This window comes from Aspergillus fumigatus, chromosome 3 (genome assembly GCF_000002655.1).
Source record: "Aspergillus fumigatus Af293 chromosome 3, whole genome shotgun sequence".
Lineage (NCBI taxonomy): Eukaryota > Fungi > Ascomycota > Eurotiomycetes > Eurotiales > Aspergillaceae > Aspergillus > Aspergillus fumigatus.
This window is the reverse complement of record NC_007196.1, coordinates 3,728,872-3,750,257: the sequence shown is the minus strand read 5'-3', so window position 1 is coordinate 3,750,257 and position 21,386 is coordinate 3,728,872. Positions and strand designations below refer to the sequence as shown.

At 49.9% G+C, this 21,386-nt stretch overlaps 6 protein-coding genes and 1 non-coding gene across 7 annotated transcripts; 4 read left to right on the top strand and 3 right to left on the bottom strand.

Annotated features, from left to right (window-relative positions):
• Positions 1 to 877: 877 nt before the first annotated feature.
• Positions 878 to 5,727, bottom strand: AFUA_3G14090 (putative C2H2 finger domain protein; the record flags this gene model as incomplete). The annotated part of the gene is made up of 4 exons (XM_749123.2): positions 3,766 to 5,727; positions 1,895 to 2,798; positions 1,566 to 1,841; positions 878 to 1,511 (listed from the first exon to the last, which is right to left on the bottom strand). The coding sequence occupies exons 2-4, from the start codon at positions 2,743 to 2,745 to the stop codon at positions 878 to 880; spliced, it is 1,761 nt and encodes a 586-aa protein (XP_754216.1). The 5' UTR covers positions 2,746 to 2,798; positions 3,766 to 5,727.
• On the top strand, positions 5,522 to 5,628 carry AFUA_3G14080. Its single transcript, XR_013344499.1, has one exon. It is a non-coding gene; the product is annotated as an uncharacterized ncRNA (small nucleolar RNA).
• An 898-nt stretch (positions 5,728 to 6,625) lies between the features above and the next one.
• AFUA_3G14070 (uncharacterized protein) lies at positions 6,626 to 8,605 on the top strand (the record flags this gene model as incomplete). The annotated part of the gene is made up of 2 exons (XM_001481583.2): positions 6,626 to 7,140; positions 7,198 to 8,605. The coding sequence occupies exons 1-2, from the start codon at positions 6,884 to 6,886 to the stop codon at positions 8,603 to 8,605; spliced, it is 1,665 nt and encodes a 554-aa protein (XP_001481633.1). The 5' UTR covers positions 6,626 to 6,883.
• Positions 8,606 to 9,166: 561 nt separating this feature from the next.
• AFUA_3G14060 (palmitoyl-protein thioesterase family protein) lies at positions 9,167 to 10,168 on the top strand (the record flags this gene model as incomplete). The annotated part of the gene is made up of 1 exon (XM_749125.1): positions 9,167 to 10,168. The coding sequence occupies one exon, from the start codon at positions 9,167 to 9,169 to the stop codon at positions 10,166 to 10,168; it is 1,002 nt and encodes a 333-aa protein (XP_754218.1).
• Positions 10,169 to 10,767: 599 nt separating this feature from the next.
• Positions 10,768 to 14,825, bottom strand: AFUA_3G14050 (uncharacterized protein; the record flags this gene model as incomplete). Its single annotated transcript, XM_749126.2, has 2 exons — positions 14,147 to 14,825; positions 10,768 to 14,065 (listed from the first exon to the last, which is right to left on the bottom strand). The coding sequence occupies exons 1-2, from the start codon at positions 14,359 to 14,361 to the stop codon at positions 10,768 to 10,770; spliced, it is 3,513 nt and encodes a 1,170-aa protein (XP_754219.2). The 5' UTR covers positions 14,362 to 14,825.
• A 206-nt stretch (positions 14,826 to 15,031) lies between these two features.
• soh1 (mediator of RNA polymerase II transcription subunit 31) lies at positions 15,032 to 17,228 on the bottom strand. Its single transcript, XM_077804478.1, has one exon. It carries the CDS (start codon positions 16,185 to 16,187, stop codon positions 15,699 to 15,701), a length of 489 nt encoding a protein of 162 aa, XP_077659920.1. The 5' UTR covers positions 16,188 to 17,228; the 3' UTR covers positions 15,032 to 15,698.
• Positions 17,229 to 17,924: 696 nt separating this feature from the next.
• On the top strand, positions 17,925 to 21,314 carry AFUA_3G14030 (alkaline phosphatase). The gene is made up of 3 exons (XM_749128.2): positions 17,925 to 18,454; positions 18,537 to 18,739; positions 18,792 to 21,314. Exons 1-3 carry the CDS (start codon positions 18,342 to 18,344, stop codon positions 20,435 to 20,437), a joined length of 1,962 nt encoding a protein of 653 aa, XP_754221.1. The 5' UTR covers positions 17,925 to 18,341; the 3' UTR covers positions 20,438 to 21,314.
• The last annotated feature ends 72 nt before the right edge of the window (positions 21,315 to 21,386 follow it).

The window sequence follows — 21,386 nt, the reverse complement described above, 5'->3', positions numbered from 1 at the left end:
CGCATCGCATAGCTTGTTGGCTTTGATCCATGGAAAAGTTGTTTTAGTTGGATGATATCACGACGATCTAGACATAGAGATAGACACAAATTATTGTCACCCCGAAGTGACTACTTATTTTAGTCAAATGAAGAGGATAACATCTATAAGAGAATTGCTATATTGACTTTCAATTCAAGAGTTTATCTACATCGAAACCAAAGCAAAAGCCAAACTCGAAAACAAAGACTATAAACAAAAAAAAAAAAAAAAAGTCTAAGCTCAGTAACCGAAAAAAAGGGGACACAATACTTCATACACAAAAGCCTGCCCGACTTTTTTTATTTTGTCAAGACCAGCCATCGAAAGTGCTGGGCAGAGAGCCCACCCCATCACCACGAATACAAAAGGTTTTATACAAAAAGAGGGAGTCCAAATGCCCCTGTGTAAAGAAAACTAGGAAGGAAATAGGGAAGCGAGGAGGGTCTGTCTCTCTCCTGATGATCTGGGTCATCTTGGCTCTGGCTTCCGAAGAAGCTGGCTGTTGAGACTGTGGCGAGACAGCCACGCGTCAAGCAAGTTTGACGCTGCAGTGGTACTGGCCCGATATGGGTCCAGTAGTCTGTTTAAAGAAAGAGCTCTCAAAGCAAGACGTGCCGATGCCAGAAAAGGTGTGACGAGCACTGCGAGAACTCTTGAGCATGGAAGAAATCATTGGGACACAAAAGCAAATCCAATGGCCAGAGTGGAAAGCTTTCCGGGGCGTGTCTGTGATTTTTCATTCATGCTTGGAACCTGCCTCCCGGACACTGAGAGGCCAAGATTGATCATTGATCTCCGACAAGGGGTCCTCAGGGGGGAAGAAGTCAAAAGAAGGAACTCAGATCCAGGAGTGCATTCATGCGGGAAGTCCGTTGGGAAGAGAGGAAGTCTGGCTGGCTTCGATGTGACGGTAGTTCAGTCCCAGAGTGATCAATTCCTGAAGGCTGGCATTGACCTTGTCGTGCATGGAGGAATCCTGAGGGGTGATATTGCTGAGTTCCTCGAGCAAGCGCGCGCGGCAGTTGTAGTAGTTGCGCTCGGCATTTTGGAGCCTCTGGCTGTTGTGGCTTGCAGTCTGCTGGAGAGCCTTCGAGGTACTGGTCTGAGAGTGCGTGGATCTGGTCCGCTTCATTGTCTGCGCACCAGATGCACCCGTCACTCTGCGCTTGCGTCCGCTAGCCTCCTTCTTTTTAGGGGCGGAAACGCCAGAGGGAGAGTGTTCTGGAGAGCTAGGTCTCTCGGAAGAGGCGTAGTCGTGAACACGACGCATGTGGTCGAAGAGGTTCCATCTACGGGGGAATCCATATCCAGGGACGGATCTGTCGCATCCTTCGAAAAGGCAAAGGTGAGGGTTATCACCATGACCGTGGAACCCATGAGCCTCACGTTCGTGGCGGAAGAGACAGGCATTGGATGAGAACTGCAGCTGAGCCTCCATGCAGGCAGGGACCTTGCAGCGGTAAGGCTTTAGGTGGGAATCAAGGTATTTGCTGGTAGGTTTATCAGCGATCTGAACATTCTCATATATAGCCCGTTACACTCACTGGTAAGCGCATTTCTGTGTAGTCGGGGGGTGATTGCAAGGCTTCTCGCCGTTGGCGAAGGGGCAGTAATACTTTCCATCACTGTGGGTGGGATAGGAATAATATGGGTGGTCGCGAGGATTCCGCAACTCCGTGTTCTCCTTAGACCTCTGCCGAGAGGGCTCTCTCGCAGGGAGGGGTGGGAAGAACTCCTGTTCCTGCTTGACCTGGGCCTGGGATGATGGTGATGATGTCTGCAAGGCAGGTCTGCGAGCACTCTTGGTAGGCCTGATAGTTCTGCAAACGAGTTAATATTTACCCTACATCAAACATCATGGAGAAGTACTGACCTGTTTGGATCCTGCTCGCTGAGAGGCGGCGTCAGAGGGAAGAGAGGATCTCCCAAGTTAATTCCCTGGCTCCCAAGTGGCGTGGCAGTAATATCCTTCAACATGGCTTCTTCGTGAGTCATAAAAGTTGGGTACCCTGAGTGGGAGCAAGAGGTGGTCACGGAAACATCATTGCTTGCTTCGGTCAAAGGGGGAGAAACAGGCAATGGCTGGAAAATGTTGCTTTGGAGGTGTTCCATTGAAGAAGGGTGGTAGTTTCTGGTATCTGCTAGAATGGAGTTCCATTCATTGGCGGTGACCATGTGGCAATCCTCAGAATGAGAACTGTGTCCAACGGAGAGAGCATCATCAGGAGTGCAGGGTTGGGTCCCTTTCTGGCCACAGGTATCATTATCATACGCGGCAAAATCCACAAGGGAAGAATAATGACTGAAGTCATGTGCGTGCGAGAAATCCAAGTCATTGTGGTCCCCAATATCCTGGAATTCGGATCCTGACTGGTAGATAACATCGCTTGGTCCAACGGTGCTAGGCAAAAGCTGCTGAGACAAAGAGAAAGAAAGCAGTTGCACTTCAGGGCTTTCGGGTTTGCTCGATGAGATAACACTGGAATCAAATGCATCGGCATCATGCAAAGCCCATTTCAGGTCGTGAGGAGTTCCATGGCCATGATGTGTGCTGGAGCACAATGAGAAGTTATCCTGGCTTGAGAGTTCATCATCCTGGATCATTCTGGGGGCCATATTTGAGATTCCTTGGGTCTGTCTGGTCTGAGAGATCTGGTCCATGTTTTGCAAAGTTGACTGGGACAGAGAAACCCGCTCCGGGTCATTCTTGACACTGCAAGACATTGTGGTTTATAGGTCCAGCTATGACTGGGAAGCAATCAAAGACAAGCACTAGACTGAAAGACAATTGAAGTCAGTAACCGACTTTCATTCACAAACGTTACAGTATAACACATTGCAGATAAAATAAAAAAAATCGAGAGTCCATCCTAAAGATCCAGCTGATGTCCTGAAGCGCCAGTTTAGCTGTTTTGCAAACGTTGCTTGGAAGTCGGCCGTAAGAGATCGTCAGAACAAGGGCACCTGGTAAGGGTCGATTGGCTAGTCCACTTAGACGAAGTTCGTTCCGGCCTGATGATCATGGTCACCGAGAAGTGTGAAAAGCTCGACAGCTGCAAAGTCAAAGGGATGACGTTTAGCTATTGCTACACGTCGTCGGATGTATCCTGAGGGAGGCCTGTTCAAGTCGGTATTATTATCCAGAGGAAGCCTTTGTTGAGACTACAATAAATTGAGAGCGGGTCAATCCAGAGTTCAGGTAAATTGATGGTCCTATGAACGTCGACTCTTGAGAGTATGTGATTCCTTAGGCACTATTCAAGAGATGATCCGGAGGTCCAGCGAAGAACGGAGTTCATAAGCATCATTTCAAGTCATCCAAGAGGCAGGTCAGGCAAATTCCAGTGAAGTTCTCCTCGGCAAAGATGAAGGTCCTGAAATCAACTTAAAATCCAAGTCTCGCTCCAGGATTGAAGTGAGAAGTCCAAAATAGGGCAAAGTAAAACGATGAAGTCCATGGTAAGTGATGTGCAAGTGTGCAACATTAAGCAACACTTGAGTGTCCAGTCTGACAGCGGCCGCTGTAGACGTCTGTAGTCCAAGTGGAAGTCATTATTCAAGGACACTGTCTTATGACAGTAAGATCCAGTAAGGCAGCTAAAGTCCGGGAGTCCAGGGAGTCCAAGTCGGCGAAGTATGTAGTTGGGAAAGCGGTCCAGATTTGTCGCAGAATGGCCAGCTCAAAGAGCGAAGAAAAGGAAATAGAGGGAAAGGGAACGATAAGGAAACAATTGAGGGGTCTACCTGTTATCTGTCGATGATTTGTTCAGACTAAAGCCTGGGAGTATGGACACAAAAACAAAAAAAAAAATAACAGTGAAAGCAGATCCTATCCGGGCGGTGGTATGTATTCCAAAAGGCAGTCTGGGTTGATTGAAGCCAGGGTAATGGTTTTCTTCTTTCCAAGATCCAGGGTTTGGAAGCTTGCGCAGTATCGGAGAGAAGAATAACGAGAACAATAAAGCCTTCAAAGCAAGATTGGCGGTATTGTATGAACTAGGTAGGTGATCCAAGAGCCGATTTGACAGCGAATAAGAGAGAAGAGATGCAGATTCTTCAGAGCCTGGGGTATCAAAACGGAAGTCGGCTGCGAAGTCTGAAGCGGAAGAAGAGGATGATGAGGTCAAAAAAAAAGAAGATCGGGAAGATTTGGCTCGAGGGGGGATCAACAGCCTTTTTAGACCTCATCCTGTTCGGGATTTAGGAGACGCGATCAGGAGAGGGGCGAGCAAAGTGGGCAAAAGCACGAAAATGACCGTCCAAGCGTGCGGCCGGCCTGGAATCCTGCAGCAGCCAACTGCCTCACTGGCACTATTGAGGCCAATGATTCGATCCTGCAAGAAGAGGGTGGTGATTTCGGATGCAGCTGGCGCAGCGCCAAGTGGTGACGATGGGAGTGCCATCTGCCAATAGTGCCCCCTTTCTGCTGTCAATCATTTCAGTTTTTTGACGTGGCAGAGAAACTCGCGTTCCAAAAAGTGGATGTATCATATTCATTTCCCGCTCCAAACGTCGTTATTTCAGCGTAATTTTGGCATTGTTATTATTGGGATATTCGGAATTCAATATGTACCGGTGAAGCGGAAGTTTAAACGGCCTGCTCCATTTGCGATGAATGTTTCTATTGGCTATGTGCCAGTCTGAGAGCTGCGGGCTTGCATCATCCGCCGATTCCTTCTCGAACAATTATGAAGCACTACGGAGTCGATTGGATGAGAGCGTCTCCCGCCATGTATCTCGTGCAGGGCAAGATATGCGGGAGCCTTCCAAGATATCCCTCAATCTGCCTCACATACAGAGTTAGAGCAGAACATCATAGAAATAATACTTATGGTGCGACTCATGCTAGAGAGCGAGTCAGATCCAGCGACAAGGTCACAAGGCTACAAGCGAGAGGATACACTCATGCCGTCCCTGATCGGCCCACAGCCAGTGAACGGCGGCTGATGGAACACGCTGATCAGCCAGACTATCGGCAGCTCCTTTACTCTTGTGCCCCGCTTTCCCTCATGAACAATCTCGCTGAAATGTCAGAAACTCATCTTTTGGATGAGACGGCAACACGTCAAATTCTTCTACGCATCGGGGAAGCAGGATAACTACCTTCCTCTGCAGGTGACCAGGGGGTAGCTGGCAGTTTCACCCCTCATGCAGCCTTAACTATGTGCAGTCATTTGCTACCGATGCTGCTCAGCCTGCGAAGAAACATCAAAACCGCTGTCAGAGAGCGCAAGCAGGATATTAGAAGGGTGAGCAGTGCACATTTATCTACGACCGTGCATCGTCAGATTAGAGAATCCACTTCCTACTGGTTTGGGCTGCACCGTAATCCGTAGAGGTTGGGCAGCAATGCATGAGGGACTAAAGTCAGCGAGGCCTAGCCCTTCATTTTATCTAAGACTTTTTTTTTGTTTTTTCGCACCTGTTGACGAGAATTATTAGCAGCTCATCAAAAATCGATCCTCTCTTGATAAACATGAACAGTATCAGCAGCAGACGGGAGATTTATCAGATAGGGGTGAAAGATGGTAGAAGGTTGTCGTTCAGCAATCCGAAGATTTCAGTTGAACTATGCTTATTGGTAATGGTAATCATCATATTAAGGACACACAATAGGCCCTTACATCATCCCGTCTGGCTCAGATTGAGGGGGGAACATAGTGGGGCACTTTCAGACAATCCTCATGGAAGAGAAATTGGTTTTTTTTTAAATTAAAAAAAAAAAAAAAAAAAAAAAAAAAAAAAAAAAGGCGCTTACCTTAAGATTTTGGACGCCAAAAGGAAGGCCGCGAGATGACCTGATTTCTGAGCACTTTAAGTACAGACGACTGTGCCTGCATCAAGGCACAGGCCGAGTAGCTATGCAACAACCTTGTCGCCATCCATTGGGCTGGCAAATGCCACAAGCGCTTCAGATATTCGAGGTTGATGGTGGACCATGTATGGAGTAAGAAGAGAACTTTCTTCTCTCTGTGCGAAGACGCGGTTTTGAAGCGAGCAATCACGTGATAATTTGTATTGTTTGCTTTGGCCTCTATTATCTAATCTGGATCTGCTTGAAAAATGTAGAACTCAGTGGCTTTGTGCCAGTACGACCTTGGTCCTCGTACTGTTAAAGGCCGTCTTCCGGGACGGCCCGCTCCCTTGGAGTGATTTTCTTTTGCGCGAGACCAGCGACGACGGAAACTTACGGAACCAACCTTGGGAAGCCCTACAGAAAGCTTAATGGCAGAGATAAGAATTTTTGTTTACAGATAGATATACATACCCAATAGACGGTGTCAGGTACCAACCTTCACCTCCAGCTCAACTTTGTACAGTCGATGGAGTCTTTCATGCATGTAGTAGCCTAACCATCCTTCTGGGACCGACAACGACTGGCCATGAGCCTCAGAGCCCCTTAGTGCTCAAACTTTCGTCATAAAGTCGCCACGAATCGACTCTGTTAAGCTTCCGCTTCGCTGCATGTCATTTGGGCAACAATCGCACTGATGTCAAGGGTACACTTTTGACTTCCACCATTGCAGAAGGCCATGACTCGCAGCTGCTGCAACAATCCTGCGATGTCATGCAATTTGGGAGCTATCCCCTTAGGCATTCACCATAAAGAGCAGAGCTGTTGCAGTTTGTTTCTTGAACTATTTACAGTCTGCTCGTCGTTATCTAGTTACCAATATAATTGTTACCGCATACTTGAATACGATCAGTCTGGCAAAATGGTATTGAGAGCTTTAATGGGCATATTGAACTGCCTTCCGCCATCACATGACGGCTTGAGGACTAGGTGCACCTCAGAACGCCTACAGAGCAGCTACAATCGTCTCTTGATTGTCGTCTGCTCATCTACTTGCCATATATTACAATGAACTGGACGGGAGGTCGGTTGCAACGGCATTCGAACAATCGATCCGGCAATCTGGCTAGAAATCAAAAGCAGAAGTTCGCAAAATCAAGACTGAGGAGCACAAATGATTCTCGACAGGCTCCATCGCTCATTGAATTCGCCACTTTTGGACCATTGCTTCAGGCAAAGTTCACTGGAGACGAGACTCAACGGCTTGGGCTGGCTAGTCAGGTAGGATGTTTGCTCCTTGAACCTGACGATTGTGTGGCTCCATGGTGGGTGGGAGAATGACCATCCTCTGGATGTGCAGCTAAACTGTGGATTTCATATAGGGCCAATCCCTCCCCGTCACGTTCGGCTAGGGATTCCTCAATCTGTTCTGAGCAAGTGAATAACCCACAGCCGCCCGATCGCATCGAACATATCAGGCGTCAATTATTAGAAACTACAGACTGGGCTGCTGTGAGAGCTGCACAGCCTCTCAAAATATCGTTCACACCAGTCGAAGAGGTAGAGCACTTCGGCAAAAGACGAAGATTAACCGAAGCCGACCGAACGAGAATAGCTGCCGTGGAAAACGGGGCTGTGCCATATGAGATTCCCAAGTCTCGCAGGGCTCCCCGACAGAATATATCATCGGATCGACTTGGGATTGAAGGTTTAGAGATTAAGATAAATGGGCAGCGGTGCCATACTGGCGAAAGCATTCTCAAAGAGCGCCACGAGAACTTTTCCTCACAGCCAATGCTCCTTGATGGAGATGTATCAATCCGTCCCGACCAAGGCTCGGATCCGTCAGTACAGCCATACAGTGACGCCAAGGCATGGAGCGCAAAAGCAGACTCGGTTGACAGATCATTATATTGTCAGCGGAAATCAGCTTATCCTAAGTCATCTATACATTCTATCGCCATTTCACGATCTCGTCTCTCTGGAGCTGCCATCCCGGGTCGGATACCATCCAGCAGGAACCGCAGTGAACTGATCCAAACATCCGGGTTTTCGGGTCAGGATTTGGGAGCGTCAATCTTGGCGCCCCAGAGGCACCATGAGAGCAACAGAGTCCATCAATCATCCGGGTCAATCATACAAAATCGCTTCACAATTGACGATCAGATAGCTGCCGAGAAGGGAAGGTGCTCGAATGATGGGATAATAATAACGACACGTCCAGATCGCCATGGAGGCCCGCAGCTTGAACAGCGCCCGTTTTCACAGTCCTCACAATATTCACGCTCCCTCGGTCAATCATTCGGCCACCATGAACATGAACATGCAGCAGCAGTCACGCGGTCACCATCTGGATGGCTTCCAGAGCCAAGGTACAGTATACGACGGCCATTGAGCCAGAAAGTCAACTCTCTTTATTCATTGGGGCCAGACACTCCTTGCGGAAATTCGCGGGCTAGACAGTGTGCATCACCGATGGTGATATTCGGCCAACCTATAGATGTTGCAAGGAATCAAGCAAGTAATGGAACAACAGACTGGATGCCGACTCCCTGGAACTCTGCAGTCAAGGAACCGAAAGTTACTCCGTTAACTGAGGATAGTCACGCGACATCGATCTATGGATTTGCCAGCCAAAGTCCGGACAATACAACGGACACCCAAGGCTCCTCACAGATCAGTCACACAGGTATTGGTGATAATGGACGAATCAATATAATCGATAGAATTTACACTGGGACTCCAATTTTAGCAACAGCAACCCTGGATCCGTGCGCAGCTTTTCTGTAGCCCGTGCTGAGAGAAATGCAACACCAACCGACTCAAGGAGTTTGCCAAAAATCGAGTATTGTACTGCGGGACACAATGAGCATAGGGCTCAAATAGAATTATCGCCAAGAATACTCGGGCAAAAATGACAAGAAATGTCGTACAACCTTTTACTCCTCTCGTCCTCGCTTGACCCTCTGTTAGTATACGGAGATCTCTGATATATATGTATATCCTACACCAGTTGGGTGACTTGAACAACGCGATTCAGCACCTTCTGTCAGTACAACAGACCAGATACTATGGAGACATATCATAGAATTATTAATAACATGGTAATCGCATTGAGCCTGATTACCTTGTACGGAGTACAATGGCGAGAAATAGCTGGTCACATGCGCACTGAATCAGCCCTGCACTCCTGCCCTACTTTCCATGTTGGGGTGATAAGAGCCGTAACGTGACCGATAGCGGATTAAGTCTCAATGCTGCCTCAGCTTCGAACAACGTCATCCCTACACAGGATAGTCATCATCATATTGCCCTTTTTTTATCAAAAAAAAAGTATAGGCAGAAAATTATATGATCAAGCTGAGAGCACATACACACATGCCGATGCACTATCTAACGAGCCTCCTCCCCCTCACCCTCACAATCCTCTCCGCAGCATCTCCCCTCCGCCCCCATGAAACAGAACTCACCCCCCTCCCGCTCGTTATCTGGCACGGTCTCGGCGACAACTTCCAGCGCGACGGCATGAAAGAAGTCGCCGCGCTCGCCGAGTCCACAAACCCCGGAACCTACGTCCACCTCATTCACCTCGGCGACACCGCCAGCGCCGACCGCCAGGCCACCTTCATCGGCAATCTCACTGAGCAAATCGCGCTCGTCTGCGACCAGCTCCGCGCGGATCCGATCCTTTCGACCGCCCCCGCGGTCAATGCGCTGGGCTTCTCGCAAGGCGGGCAGTTCTTGCGCGGGTACGTCGAACGCTGCAACGACCCGCCCGTCCGCAACCTCGTCACCTTCGGCAGCCAGCACAATGGGATCGCCGAGTTTCAGGAGTGCGCGTGGAGTGATTGGATCTGCCGGGGGGCGGAGGCGCTGCTACGCGCAGGCCGGTGGTCGAGTCTCGCGCAGTCACGGTTCGTGCCTGCGCAGTACTTCCGCGATCCGGAGGAGCTGGATGCGTACCTCGAGCATAGCAATTTCCTTGCAGACATAAACAACGAGCGTGTGCTGAAGAATAAAAGGTACGCAGAGAATCTGGCGGGGTTGAATCGCTTTGCGATGTATATGTTTGAGGACGATACCATGGTGAATCCGAAGGAGAGTGCGTGGTTTGCGGAGGTGAATAGGACGAACGGCGAGGTGACGCCGCTCAAGGAGAGGCGGTTGTATAAGGAGGACTGGCTGGGGTTAAAGGCGCTGGATGAACAGGGAAAGCTGGACTTTAGGACTGTTCCCGGTGGCCATATGCAGCTAGCTGAGGAGACCCTCGAGAAGGTGTTCAAGGAGTATTTTGGGCCGGTTGAGGTGGAGATTCCTCCGGTTAATACTCTGCTCAAGCAGACTGGCTTGTAGACTGAGCGTTTTGCCATGCGTTTGGTTGATTTTCTACTTCTCTGTCTTGGACTGACCGCGTTGTCGTGTCTGCGACGCATTGAAGCTTGTTGTCATCTATACCCAGATTTCCCTGACGGTTGCTCCATTATATCCTTATGTATATTTCCCAATAAATCTACATACACACAGAATGCCATTCCCGCCTATTCACATGAGACAATAACTGGGTTGGCTGAATTACCCAGCCATGGTATGTTCTGTGATCCGGCGCTGTTTGAACAAGGAGAAGAGTAAAAGAAAAGGGTACTCAAAGGCCGGCAAACTCTATGAGCAGATATCGATATATAATACACGAATGTGCCATAACGGAGCCAAGATAGACAAGACAAATCGCCTATTAGATTGAATAAAGGGTGGGGGAGAGACAGACTTGAGCAAGGGAAGTGTCACAGCAATGGATGCGGGAGAATCAGAGAAGGTATAAGATTATATGCAAGATAGTGCCGGGCACAGTAGACTGGGGGAAGGGGCCGGCCGAGGGACCCGAATGCGAAGAGAAGAAGTAAAAGGGTTGTGTACGAAGATTGATAGTTATCATTTTGAATGAACTAGGAGGCCTAATAAGGAGGACGTCCAATCCCTCCTGTCGCCCTCCTTCTGCCAGCGTGCGTGCTGCTGGCCCTGCGGCTAGAGGCATTGGTACCGTTGCGCCTCGACTCGGCATCCACCGGCGATAAAAACCCGTTAATGAGGTTCTGCACGTCACGACGCAAGGCATCGTCGGGAGAACCTCCGTCAGCCACGTATGGAGCTTTGTCGGAATTAGCTGCAGCCCCAAGACCAGTGCTGGAACGGCTCTTGTGTCTGCTCAGGGTTCTCTCGTTAGCCGGACAGGACGCCCCTTCGTTTCCGTTGGTGAAAACCTGATGGGGCCCGGGAGCGGTCGAGGGTCGCTCGCCATTTGCCAATGAACGCTGAGAATCGTTCGGAAACCCTCCGGGCAGGCTTATCGATGGTGGAATTGGTGGCACCGGAGGGATGCCATCAGACCGCAAGTTGTACGACGATGAAGACTGCCGAGACTGGGCCCCGTTCACACCAATAGAAGAGGCTTTAGGTGTTTCCATGCCGTCTCCATTGGCGGACAATCGACCATCCCGAATGGACTGTGGTCTGATTGAGTTGCCATCCGCGTCATATTCAGACAACGAAAAGCCGCTTACCATGCTCTCACTGCTCGAGGAGACAATACTGCCATTCGAAGCATCCAGACGCCCGCGGAGTGGGCTCAACCGGCGAGCATTACCCTCGACATTCACAGAAAGAACTTGTCTCAGTTCGTTGACGCGCACTGGCGACTCTCTGCCTGAGCCGTTGACAGGTGTACCCTGCGAGTCAGGTATGCTCGTGCGCCGGAGATGTTGCAGGCCTGCTGCAGCGCCGAAGGCGCTTTGATGTGCGGAGGTAGCAATGGAATGAGAGCTATTACCGGCGCCATTTAAGGTGGCGTAATTACGCAACCCTAATGTACCGTGTCTGGATCCGCTGATTGACATAGCCTCTGCCTTCTCCTTCTCAGAGGCTGCTAGACAAGCCTCTCTGGACCATGGTGAAAGCATTTGCTCTTTGATAGATGACGGTAAATTGCACTTGAGAGAGCTAGCAGTCGCAGCTCCATGTCCCAGGACGGGAAGAGCATAGCTGTGTTCGGGTGATGCCGGAGGGCTGGAAGCGGCTGAGGTGATGGAGGAATTATAAACCTCCTCAATTCTGTTGACAAGTTCCTCAATACCGTCCTTGAAAGTGATAAGCTCGCTTTGCGCCATGGAATCGTCCTTGCGCGGAGACTTTTCACGCGATTCGATGATATCGTCGATACCAATGGCAGGCATACGCACTCTGTCGAGCCAAAGGCCATTTTGTTTCCGCCTGTCAATCTCTATCCTAATTTCGTTGCCAACTTTATAGCCTTCCAACTCAAACTTCTCGCACACTGCCCACAGATATCCATGGACCAAGCTTCCGATGTTGACCTTGGCAGTTGGAGAACGCAAGGACTGCACAGATGCTAAATCCTCTTGAAGCTTCAGGACCATGGGCAGCCCAAATCTGACGGCATTGACTCCGAGTCGCTCCACAAGGTTTGTGAGAAGGAGATGAAGTAGCAGAATCTCGGATTCGTCTGTAGGGCAGTCGAGCGCAATATCGTATATGGTCAAGTGGAACAGTCGGAGGAAGTTCAGCTGAGCTGCTATGATGACTTTCTCTCGCTGACTCACGTTCAAGGGTCGCTTGTCATCCTTTTCAGTAACTTCCGGCGATTCACGTCTCGGGAGAGTGCCTGTTCCCTTCACTGGCCTGGATGTAGCCTTGATTTCATCTTGAGTCGTTTCAAACGACAGCCATGTGAGGAAGGCATCAATATACGCGTGGCGAGTATCCCTGTTGGATTCACGCAAAAGCCACTGGGTTCCTTCCCAGGCATGTACGCCCACAGGGTTCCTAGTCTCCACCCCAGCAGCTGTGTTCCTGTTCGAATTGGCTACCGAGAGAATATCCTTGATTGCTTTAAGCGCTGTCACTTTTGCAATAGGAAGCGAGAAGGTCGCCGCATTCATCTCTCCAGGAAACCCAGCTGAATCAGTACTACCCTCCGTATTGTCTGACTGGTTCGGTAAGGCTGTGGCAGGTGAGAGTTTATTGTCGATGGATGGCTTCACACGAGTCAGGATCGTCCTGACCATATCGACAACCTGATCACCGTAATAAATATGTGTAGTGAGATCTCCAATAGTCCTCTGGAGTAGCGCAAGCATCTTCAATCTCTCAGGGGACAGAACCAAGTCGTGATCGCCCAGCTTCTCATCCAGTCCTTGTTCCGCAGACCTCGCGCTGGCTGGGCGCGATAACAGGGTCGACATGAATTGCATCAGGCCCAGCAGTATGTCAATAACACTAAGACCGATCATGTTTACAGGGGATTTGAGCAACCAGTCGATCAAGTATATCAGGGCATGCGAGCGTTGCAGGGTCTCTTCTGAGGGCTGGTTCTCGAGCAACATCTCCATTGCAGAAACCAAAATGATGAAACGGACTTGAACGGGACACCACTTGGCGACGAGTTCCACTAGAGACGTAGCCCAGCCACCCGTCGAATCCATATGCATAGGTTTGCCATCTTCGGATAATGGGCTGTTGCCCAGAATGAATTGCAGCACCACTTTCGTAGTGACGCGAATCTGACCACGGCTACTTCCCGTCACGACTATGCGTTCCAAGCATCGGAGAGCAAGCAAGCGCATGTCCATTTCCGCCTGCCTGTCAACGTCGGCCGCAGACTGTGACGCCAATGCGGGATCTCCATCCATCGCGTCAACTGTCTGCACGGTGGCAGTACTGATCCTCCGTCGTCGACCAAGCGCCGGCTCATTCTTCTCCGACTCGTGCAATCTGAGCTCGAGGGACGCCAACAAGCTATCGTCACCATTGTAAAGACATTCCAGGATGACCGGGAGAAGGATCCTCAGTGAATCTCCGCCGTCCGCCGCGAGACCTGCTTCGGAACTAACCACACCCTTGATCGCTCGCAATCCCGCTGTCCTCCAACGTATTACCATTGGACTGCTCGGTGCAGTCTTCAGCTGAGAAACGGATTTTGTCTGGTCTGCGAAATCTGCATAAGTCCGCACGACTTCCCGGTATTGACTGGCGAAATCCTGTTCAGCAGATAGCGCGGCCATATCCTGATGCTGACAGAATGTCTCGAACGTTGATATCGACTCTTCAACCATGGAAAGATCTCCGGAGCGTAGGACGGTTTCAAGGACGTTCATCACCGATCTAGCATAGATAGGAAGATCGCGGGGAACTTTCTCGATGAGGGCCGTGAGGATTTGAAGTGTTACCTGTACATTCCTGTGTAAAATACCCAAATAAGTCAGGGGAGATTGCCACCGCGATGGTTGATGACTGCGAGCAGGCTCGCTTGGAACTCACCCTAACTTGTTACGCCAGACATCCCGAGCTGCCCTTTTCTCCAAAAAGGCGCCGACCTTGGTCAGCTTGCTCCGGCGCGTGCTCACATAGTAGAGTAGATAAGAGAGTTCACTGGAATTTGGTTTCACATCCTGGACTCCTTTCTGGTATTGTGGGTAACATTTGAGGACCAAGACCTGGTGTTTAGGCCGACATGATTGGCGCACGCTCTCCATTGAAACAGATAGTTGCAAGATTGAATTATAAGGTACTTGTATGGGAATACAAAGGCCCGGTTGACAGGTCGTCAACAACGCCGTACACGATCTGGAGGAGGGAGCAGCGGTCACTACCTAGAGACAGAACGTCCAAATAGAACTGGTCAAGTAACGTGCAGTCTTTATGTCATGGATATGCAAATCAGCCGATCAGGGAGGGACGAGGTCACTGTACTGCTCTCCGCACAAGCCTACAGAAACCAGCGTGAAGTTTGGCAGAAGGGCTGGAGGAGAGAGAAAGGAGGTTTGGCCGGTAGAAACACCAAACGCGGGGTTAATCCATCGGAGTGTACATTCAATAATTTTGCTTGTGCCTAGGAGCTGGTCTGCACAAGATGTGATGAGAGGAGTATGAGATCCGAGTGTTGGAAAATGACGCAGGAGAAGTGGGATTGTTACTTGGTGTTTTTCCAGGTTACTTTTGAGAGGTACAGTAGCGTTGGGTCGCGCACGGAGTTAGAGGCTGGGTATCTACGCCGTTGGCCGCGCCGGCCTCGTTGCATATGTGCGATCAATCAATCAGGTTGAGGTAAGGATCACAGAATCAGTCAAATATACTGGGATGAGAATACATTACATCCTTTTTGATAATTTGTAATCTTTTTTTTTTGATTTTTCAAGACGTTTAATGGCATGGTTTCACCCCGACCGAGCTGAACAGACAAGGAGATACTACGGAGTACCTAACCATCAATGACTAACCTGCATAAGAATATAGGCCTCAGGCAATTCCAATCCAAAGATTCAACTGTAAACATGTTCTTTTTCAACCACATATCTACCTTTGAAGGATTAGAAGGATTTTTGAGTGGTTGTCCAATCTATACCTGGACCAATGTGCTGGGTCAAGATATAGACGCGGAAATGAACAACAACAGAGCCGAGTCCCGCAACAGACCCCACATTTAAACCAAGATGAATGGGGATAGCATTGCGATCCATTTGACAAGTAAAATCCTCGGAAGGGATGAAGCTTTTGGAGCTGAATCGCCCTCATCTCCCTTATAGTCGGTATGAAGGAAAATTGAGGAAATGCCTCGGTCACACATGACCGTCTGTATCCAAGAACATACATTAACTGCATCTTGCTTGAACCTCACGATCGTACTGGCGTCGTAGTCCCGATAATGGAAGGGGAGCCCTGTACCCCACTGCAGATCCTGTGTCTACAACAGAATAGCAGATTGTGCCCCGGGTTTACTCCTTGGGAACACCTGAAAAGAGTGCCGACCCTGCAGCGACACTGCCCTGAGGGCTGTTGGACGAAAAATCATTCATCGATTGACACAAGCCAATCATGTCTTTAGAGCGATATTCTCCTTGTCTTGCTGTGTCCCTTGGTCTCCTTCGTTATGCCCAGTGTCTCCCGCCTCTACGTTTTGTCCACCTTGCACATTCTCAAGACCATTCCCCGCTAAAGCTTCGATGACTTGAGGACGAATGATGTCGCGACGGAAGGACTCTTCTTGTAGAAGCCGTAATGCTCGTAAAGTCGCGCCGGGATGCGTCAGAAATTGCGCGTATTCAGGTGTTTTCCAGTAAGAGTAGAGGTAGGCAAGGTACGCGGCGAAAGCCTGCGCTTCGGGGTCTGGGCCCTCGGTGCTGGTGTTACTGTCGTCGCTGGATTTGGAGATTCCCAGGAGGTTGGGATAAGTCACCGCCAGGTGGGAAAGGTAGTAGGGGTTTGCAAGCGAGGAAACGAACTCTAGTTCAAGCGTAAATCGGGGATTCGTGAGCGACGGCGGGGGACGTTGCTGGGGTTGAACCGGAGGCTGCTGGTCCATCGTCAAAAAGGGAATTGAATCACCGCTGGAGAAACAAAGGTCGATGATTCTAAAAAATCCAAGATTATTCTAAGTAGAAAATGGGAGGGACGAGCAGACTCTCGTCCCGATTTGGAGCATGGGGGGAAGGTGCAAGAACTGTTTCAAAGTTGCCAAGATCTCAGAGAACTGATGCGCGCTTCACCAGAAAAAGGCAAAAGATTCAGTGGACCACACAAGCTTGATATCAACCTGTGTTATCCTTCACTTCCGAAAGACAACAGAACATACTATGGCAGAAATAACACTGAATAATCAACTTTAGAGGGCCTAACTCCAACATACCTGTGCACGAGTTTCTCTTCTGTGATCTTAGTGTGGTCAAGGAGGAGTTGACACATTAACGAGCACAAAAAGTTACTCTGTGTGTCTGCCGAACGTTTATTAACCCCCCAAAAGAAATCTATCTGCTCAATAAACGGGTCACTGCTGTTTCTTTCGCACAGTCAAGGTCAAAGGTGAAGGTTTCCCCCATGACACTATCCATGACCAATTCATCGTCTCTCATCAGCCGAAGAACGGATCTAAAAGCTCACAGGCACAACGTGACCACAAAGCATCAAGTACGATTTGGTTCAAGCTTACACAAGACAGGGATAGGCCTGTGTTCCAGATCGTCGTTGATCATCCCCATGCGTCGGCAAGATCTGGAAGTATATCAGGTACTCCGTACTGAGAGTCACAAAAGAGTCGGGGCCTGTACAACGTCCCTGATTCAAGGGCAACCGTACTCAGCATACTCTTCTCTTGTTATACGCCGCTGCTCTCAGGAAGAACGAATAGACGATGGGCAGGTTTCACCAGCATGTATATACGTCAAACGATACTTGCTCGATTGTCACTTTTGGCACAGAGGCTCAAGTTCACTCTACTAACAAACCCCCAGTCTCAGCCGGTATCTGCCGAGGCGGTGCTGGATCAATCTAATTATACACGCTTCGGGAGAACGTAGACAGTCCACCGGCAGACAAATTCATGATGGTTCAACTTGTCAGCGACTACTGTTCTTGAAAGGGCACTGCTCGAGCTCCACAACTACCTCATGCGAATACTAGTCGCTGAAAGACACTGCATTTCGCAGCTTGGAGAGCTTCTACATCCCCATGTCGGAGTTCGCTTTCAAAGCTGAACTGGAGGGCTAGCAGCGCTCAGTGCAGTTTCCATTGGCAGAAGTAAATATGGCGCTTCTATTTCCGATGATTTGTCTTTCTGCCTAGCTTGCTGGGAGCTATTAGTGTGGCCAAATAGGATCAAAGAGCAGGAACCAACACAACATACTGATTGATTCCGGAAGAGCTGGGCAACCCATTTCGTTCTACCTGGACCGGTTTAAGCGCAGCCACAAAGGGTACGACACTAGTCCGTAGTCACCACGGCATTTGAGGCCGACCTCAATGGAAAAGCTCACCCTCTGAATATTAAGCACTGACAGAACTACACGTGCATTTGTTAGATGTCCCCTTGCCTTGTTGCCCGCTTATCAGTGGTTCGACTTTTTGTTTTGGACTCATCCGAGCCAAATCTATCTAGAACCTGCTCTTGGATACGAGCAAGGCCACATATCGACGATACGATGCGTATAGTTTCCCAGCTTGTAATTAGACCACCCATCTTTTTCACCATTGTCACTCTCAAGAACGTCCACGTGCTCTTGGCATCTCAGCCATTGCCAAGACGCTTTCTCCGCCCGTTTTGCTTGGCAACTGGAACTGCAGCTTGTGCCCCTGTTACCCAAGCTTCCTAAGAGAGCACCTCGCCTGTGCACGTGTGGGAGAAGCGCATTTCGCATTGGTCGTTGATGGACATTGTTGGCATTGCAAGGATGCCTCGTTATCTGCCAGGCCCGTCAGGTCTTAGCTCAATCCTTTGACCTTCCGAATTCCCAGTCGGATATGGTACCACCAACAGCACTTGTGCAAAGTCTTGACAACCGAGAGAACCACCCGTACCAGTTCCAACGATCGGAAATGCAATGCACTCCTTATGCATCATGGAGGGACGGTCCTTGGCACCCTGACTAAGTTTGTATTATGACTTATAAAGGGAGTGGTACCCTCGACGGTTGAATCTGCTGTCTCAAAGGATCAATCCTCGTCTCTCTTAGACTTAGTCAAAATGAGGTTCCTCTGGGTATCCGGGGTGTCATTTCTTGCCTCGTGCGCCCATGCTCAGACATTTCAACGCTTGGGTGGCTGTCCTACTCTGGGCTGTGTCTTCCCTCCAGATCAGTATGTTTTGACTAAGATTTTCGCTTGCCATTGTTTATAAGTGGTGGCAGAATCTAGAGCTGATCGCCTGTTTTCTCTGTAGGGCGGATTTTCTTCCTGGTCAATATTTCGATATCCGACTGGAGGTTCACTCTCCCATCAACGGCTCTGAGGCTCGTGCGGGTGTACCCGACCCCGACTTCAAGTTCACCATCGCCAAGAAGGGTAGAAAGCCAGTCCCTGTAACGAAGTACTTTGACATCGAAGAGCCCGAGCTCGAAAGATGGAACTTCACCTGGTACGAAGGTATGGTCCTCACTAGCTGTTGACACAACGTGCACCTGCTGACTATAGCTAGACCTTTTTGCGGAAGACGCGAACGCGCCTTCGCTTGTCAATGTGACCTCCAAGGCCTACAGGAGAGTTGCACTCTATGAGCCTGGAGAGTACGAAGCTACCTTGACCTACTATGGAAACCAGACAACCACGGCCAATTGGCTTGTCCGGGACCTTCCTAAGAAGCGGCGCGCCAAGAACGTGATCCTTTTCGTTGGCGACGGAATGACCACCAACATGATCACTGCTGCTCGTCTCATCGCTCATCGCAGTATCAACGGCAAGTACATGACCAAGATGCAGCTGGACAAATTCCCCGTTCTGGGCCACCAGATGACACACTCGATGGATTCGTTCATCACCGATTCTGCCAACTCTGCGACTGCTCTGTACGCTGGCCACAAGACCACCGTCAATGCACTGAATGTTTATGTCGACTCCTCTGAGGATCCCTTTGACGATCCGAAGTTTGAGAATATTGCTGAGATCATCCGTCGCCGGTACCCGGGCGCTGGGATCGGTATTGTCTCAACCGCCTTCCTAGCTGACGCGACTCCCGCCGCCCTGGCCGCTCACACCAGTGATCGGGGTGAATATGAGCACGTCATCGACGCTTACTATGAAGGTCTGACCAAGTACGAGTGGACTAGCCTGGAGGGCCCTGATGTCATCTTTGGCGCTGGTGCGGAGAACTTCCTCAAGAGCAAGGACGCTTCGCGGGACTACTACGGCTTATTCGCGGAGAAGGGCTACAGTATTAGCTGGAACAATACCGCCCTCCATGCCGCTCCCAATGACACCAAGGCTCTGGGTGTGTTCCAGATCTCCAACTTGGCCACCTGGCTCGACCGCAACGTCTACCAGTCCAATCTCCAGAACAAGACCAACTACCCGGACGGCTCCGGTCGCGATGCCGAGGATCTGCCTGGCCTGAAGGATATGACCCTCAAGGCCATTGACGTGCTGAATGCCCGTCACAGGAAGGACGGCTGGTTCCTCATGTCTGAGGCCGCCAGCATTGACAAGCAGATGCACACTCTTGATTATGATCGGTCTCTGGGCGAGCTCCTGGAGCTGGATGATACCGTCCGCGCGACCATTGAGAAGCTCAAGGCTCTTGGCCAGTTGGACGACACCCTGATCATCGTGACCGCTGATCACGGACATGGATTCGACGTTACTGGCTCCGTTGATACCGAGTACCTCAACGCCCAGAGCGAGGACCGTCAGAAGCGTCGGGCCATTGGAGTCTACGAGCAATCTGGTCTGTCCCAGTACACGGTCGCTGGACCCAACACCCTGCGGTATTCGGAAGGCGTTCACTTCCCTGCTCGCTGGGATCCCAGATACACTCTGCACTCGGGAACGGTGGCCTTCCCCGATCGCCGGGAGAACTACCAGGTCCACGCGTCCGGCCCTCGCACCCCTGCCACCGGCTCCAAGACCAACTACTACGCCAACTACAAGGATGCCGTGACCGGGTTCCTGGTCAACGGTACCCTGCCAGTGGACGCCAACCAGGGCGTGCACTCGCTGACGGATGTGCCCGTGTTCGCGCAGGGTCCATGCCAGGAACTGTTTGGCGGAGTATACAACTCTATTGACATCTTCTTCAACATGGCCGAGTGCCTTGGACTGGCACAGACCAAGAAACCCAAGGGCAAATAAGTGCTCGGGTTGAGCTTCAAGCTACTCTAACTTATTTAATCTTCTAGGAAGAGACTGGAGTTTTTCAGATGTATTTATTCTTTGCATATGGTGACGAATTGGAGCTCTAACATTTGGGGAGGTGTAAAACGCTGTCTCAGATTCTGAGCGGACAGAGAATGATGTAGACAATAATGTAGAAAATGATGTAATAATGAATACTGACCCCTGATATTTGACAAGTTTGTCTTGAGGATTTCTATCTTCTACGTATATCTAAGATGGTTTCCCTGGAAAGCGGTCCCGGACGTACCAGTAGCACGATAGGAATGGATCCTTGCATCAGTACAGGGTGGAAAAACTGGGGCCCGTCACTACGTAATTCCCAACATTCCATGTCAGTGGACAGTAACCTATCCTATCTACCCCTCGGTACAGATTGTAGGAAGTTTGCTATCGCGATCAACCAGCTCCGATGACGGAGTACAGTAGCACCTTGTAGGCTCGTCGTCGGAGGATAAGGGTCACACCCCTGGATTGGTACATAGTTTACATGCCTTGGTAATGGCGCGCGTGGCATTCCTGGCGGAAGGCTGCCGGGGATGTAGCTGTTGGTATGTAGCTCAAGATCAACTTTTCTTGCTTTTTCTCTGTATCAGTTCTAAAAGTGTACAGGTTTGTGTTGAAGGAATGCTTTGAAGATGTCATGGATCAGTTATGGGCATTGGGGATGACTGACTTCTGCAGTGTGGTCGACTAAATGACTAGTGACGGGACTAAATACTCTGGGGTACGGCAGAGTGGAGTCAACCCAGGAGTAAGTAGGAGCAAGTAGCGAAGTTGACATTGCATGGGCATGAGGCATGGTTGGGGCAGAGTAGTACAGAAGTAGATCCAGCATGAATATTCGGTGATGAAGTAGATACAGTATTATTATTTACTACAGGGCTCAATGACTGAATTCAGAGTT

What these genes read in the sequence shown, in the direction of transcription:
- soh1 (XM_077804478.1), bottom strand. Translation starts at nt 16,187, where the DNA reads ATGGACCAGCAGCCTCCGGTTCAACCCCAGCAACGTCCCCCGCCGTCG.
- AFUA_3G14030 (XM_749128.2), top strand. Translation starts at nt 18,342, where the DNA reads ATGAGGTTCCTCTGGGTATCCGGGGTGTCATTTCTTGCCTCGTGCGCC. An exon ending in TGTGTCTTCCCTCCAGATCA is followed by an intron (nt 18,455 to 18,536) that starts GTATGTTTTGAC and finishes TTTTCTCTGTAG; the next exon opens with GGCGGATTTTCTTCCTGGTC. An exon ending in GAACTTCACCTGGTACGAAG is followed by an intron (nt 18,740 to 18,791) that starts GTATGGTCCTCA and finishes GACTATAGCTAG; the next exon opens with ACCTTTTTGCGGAAGACGCG.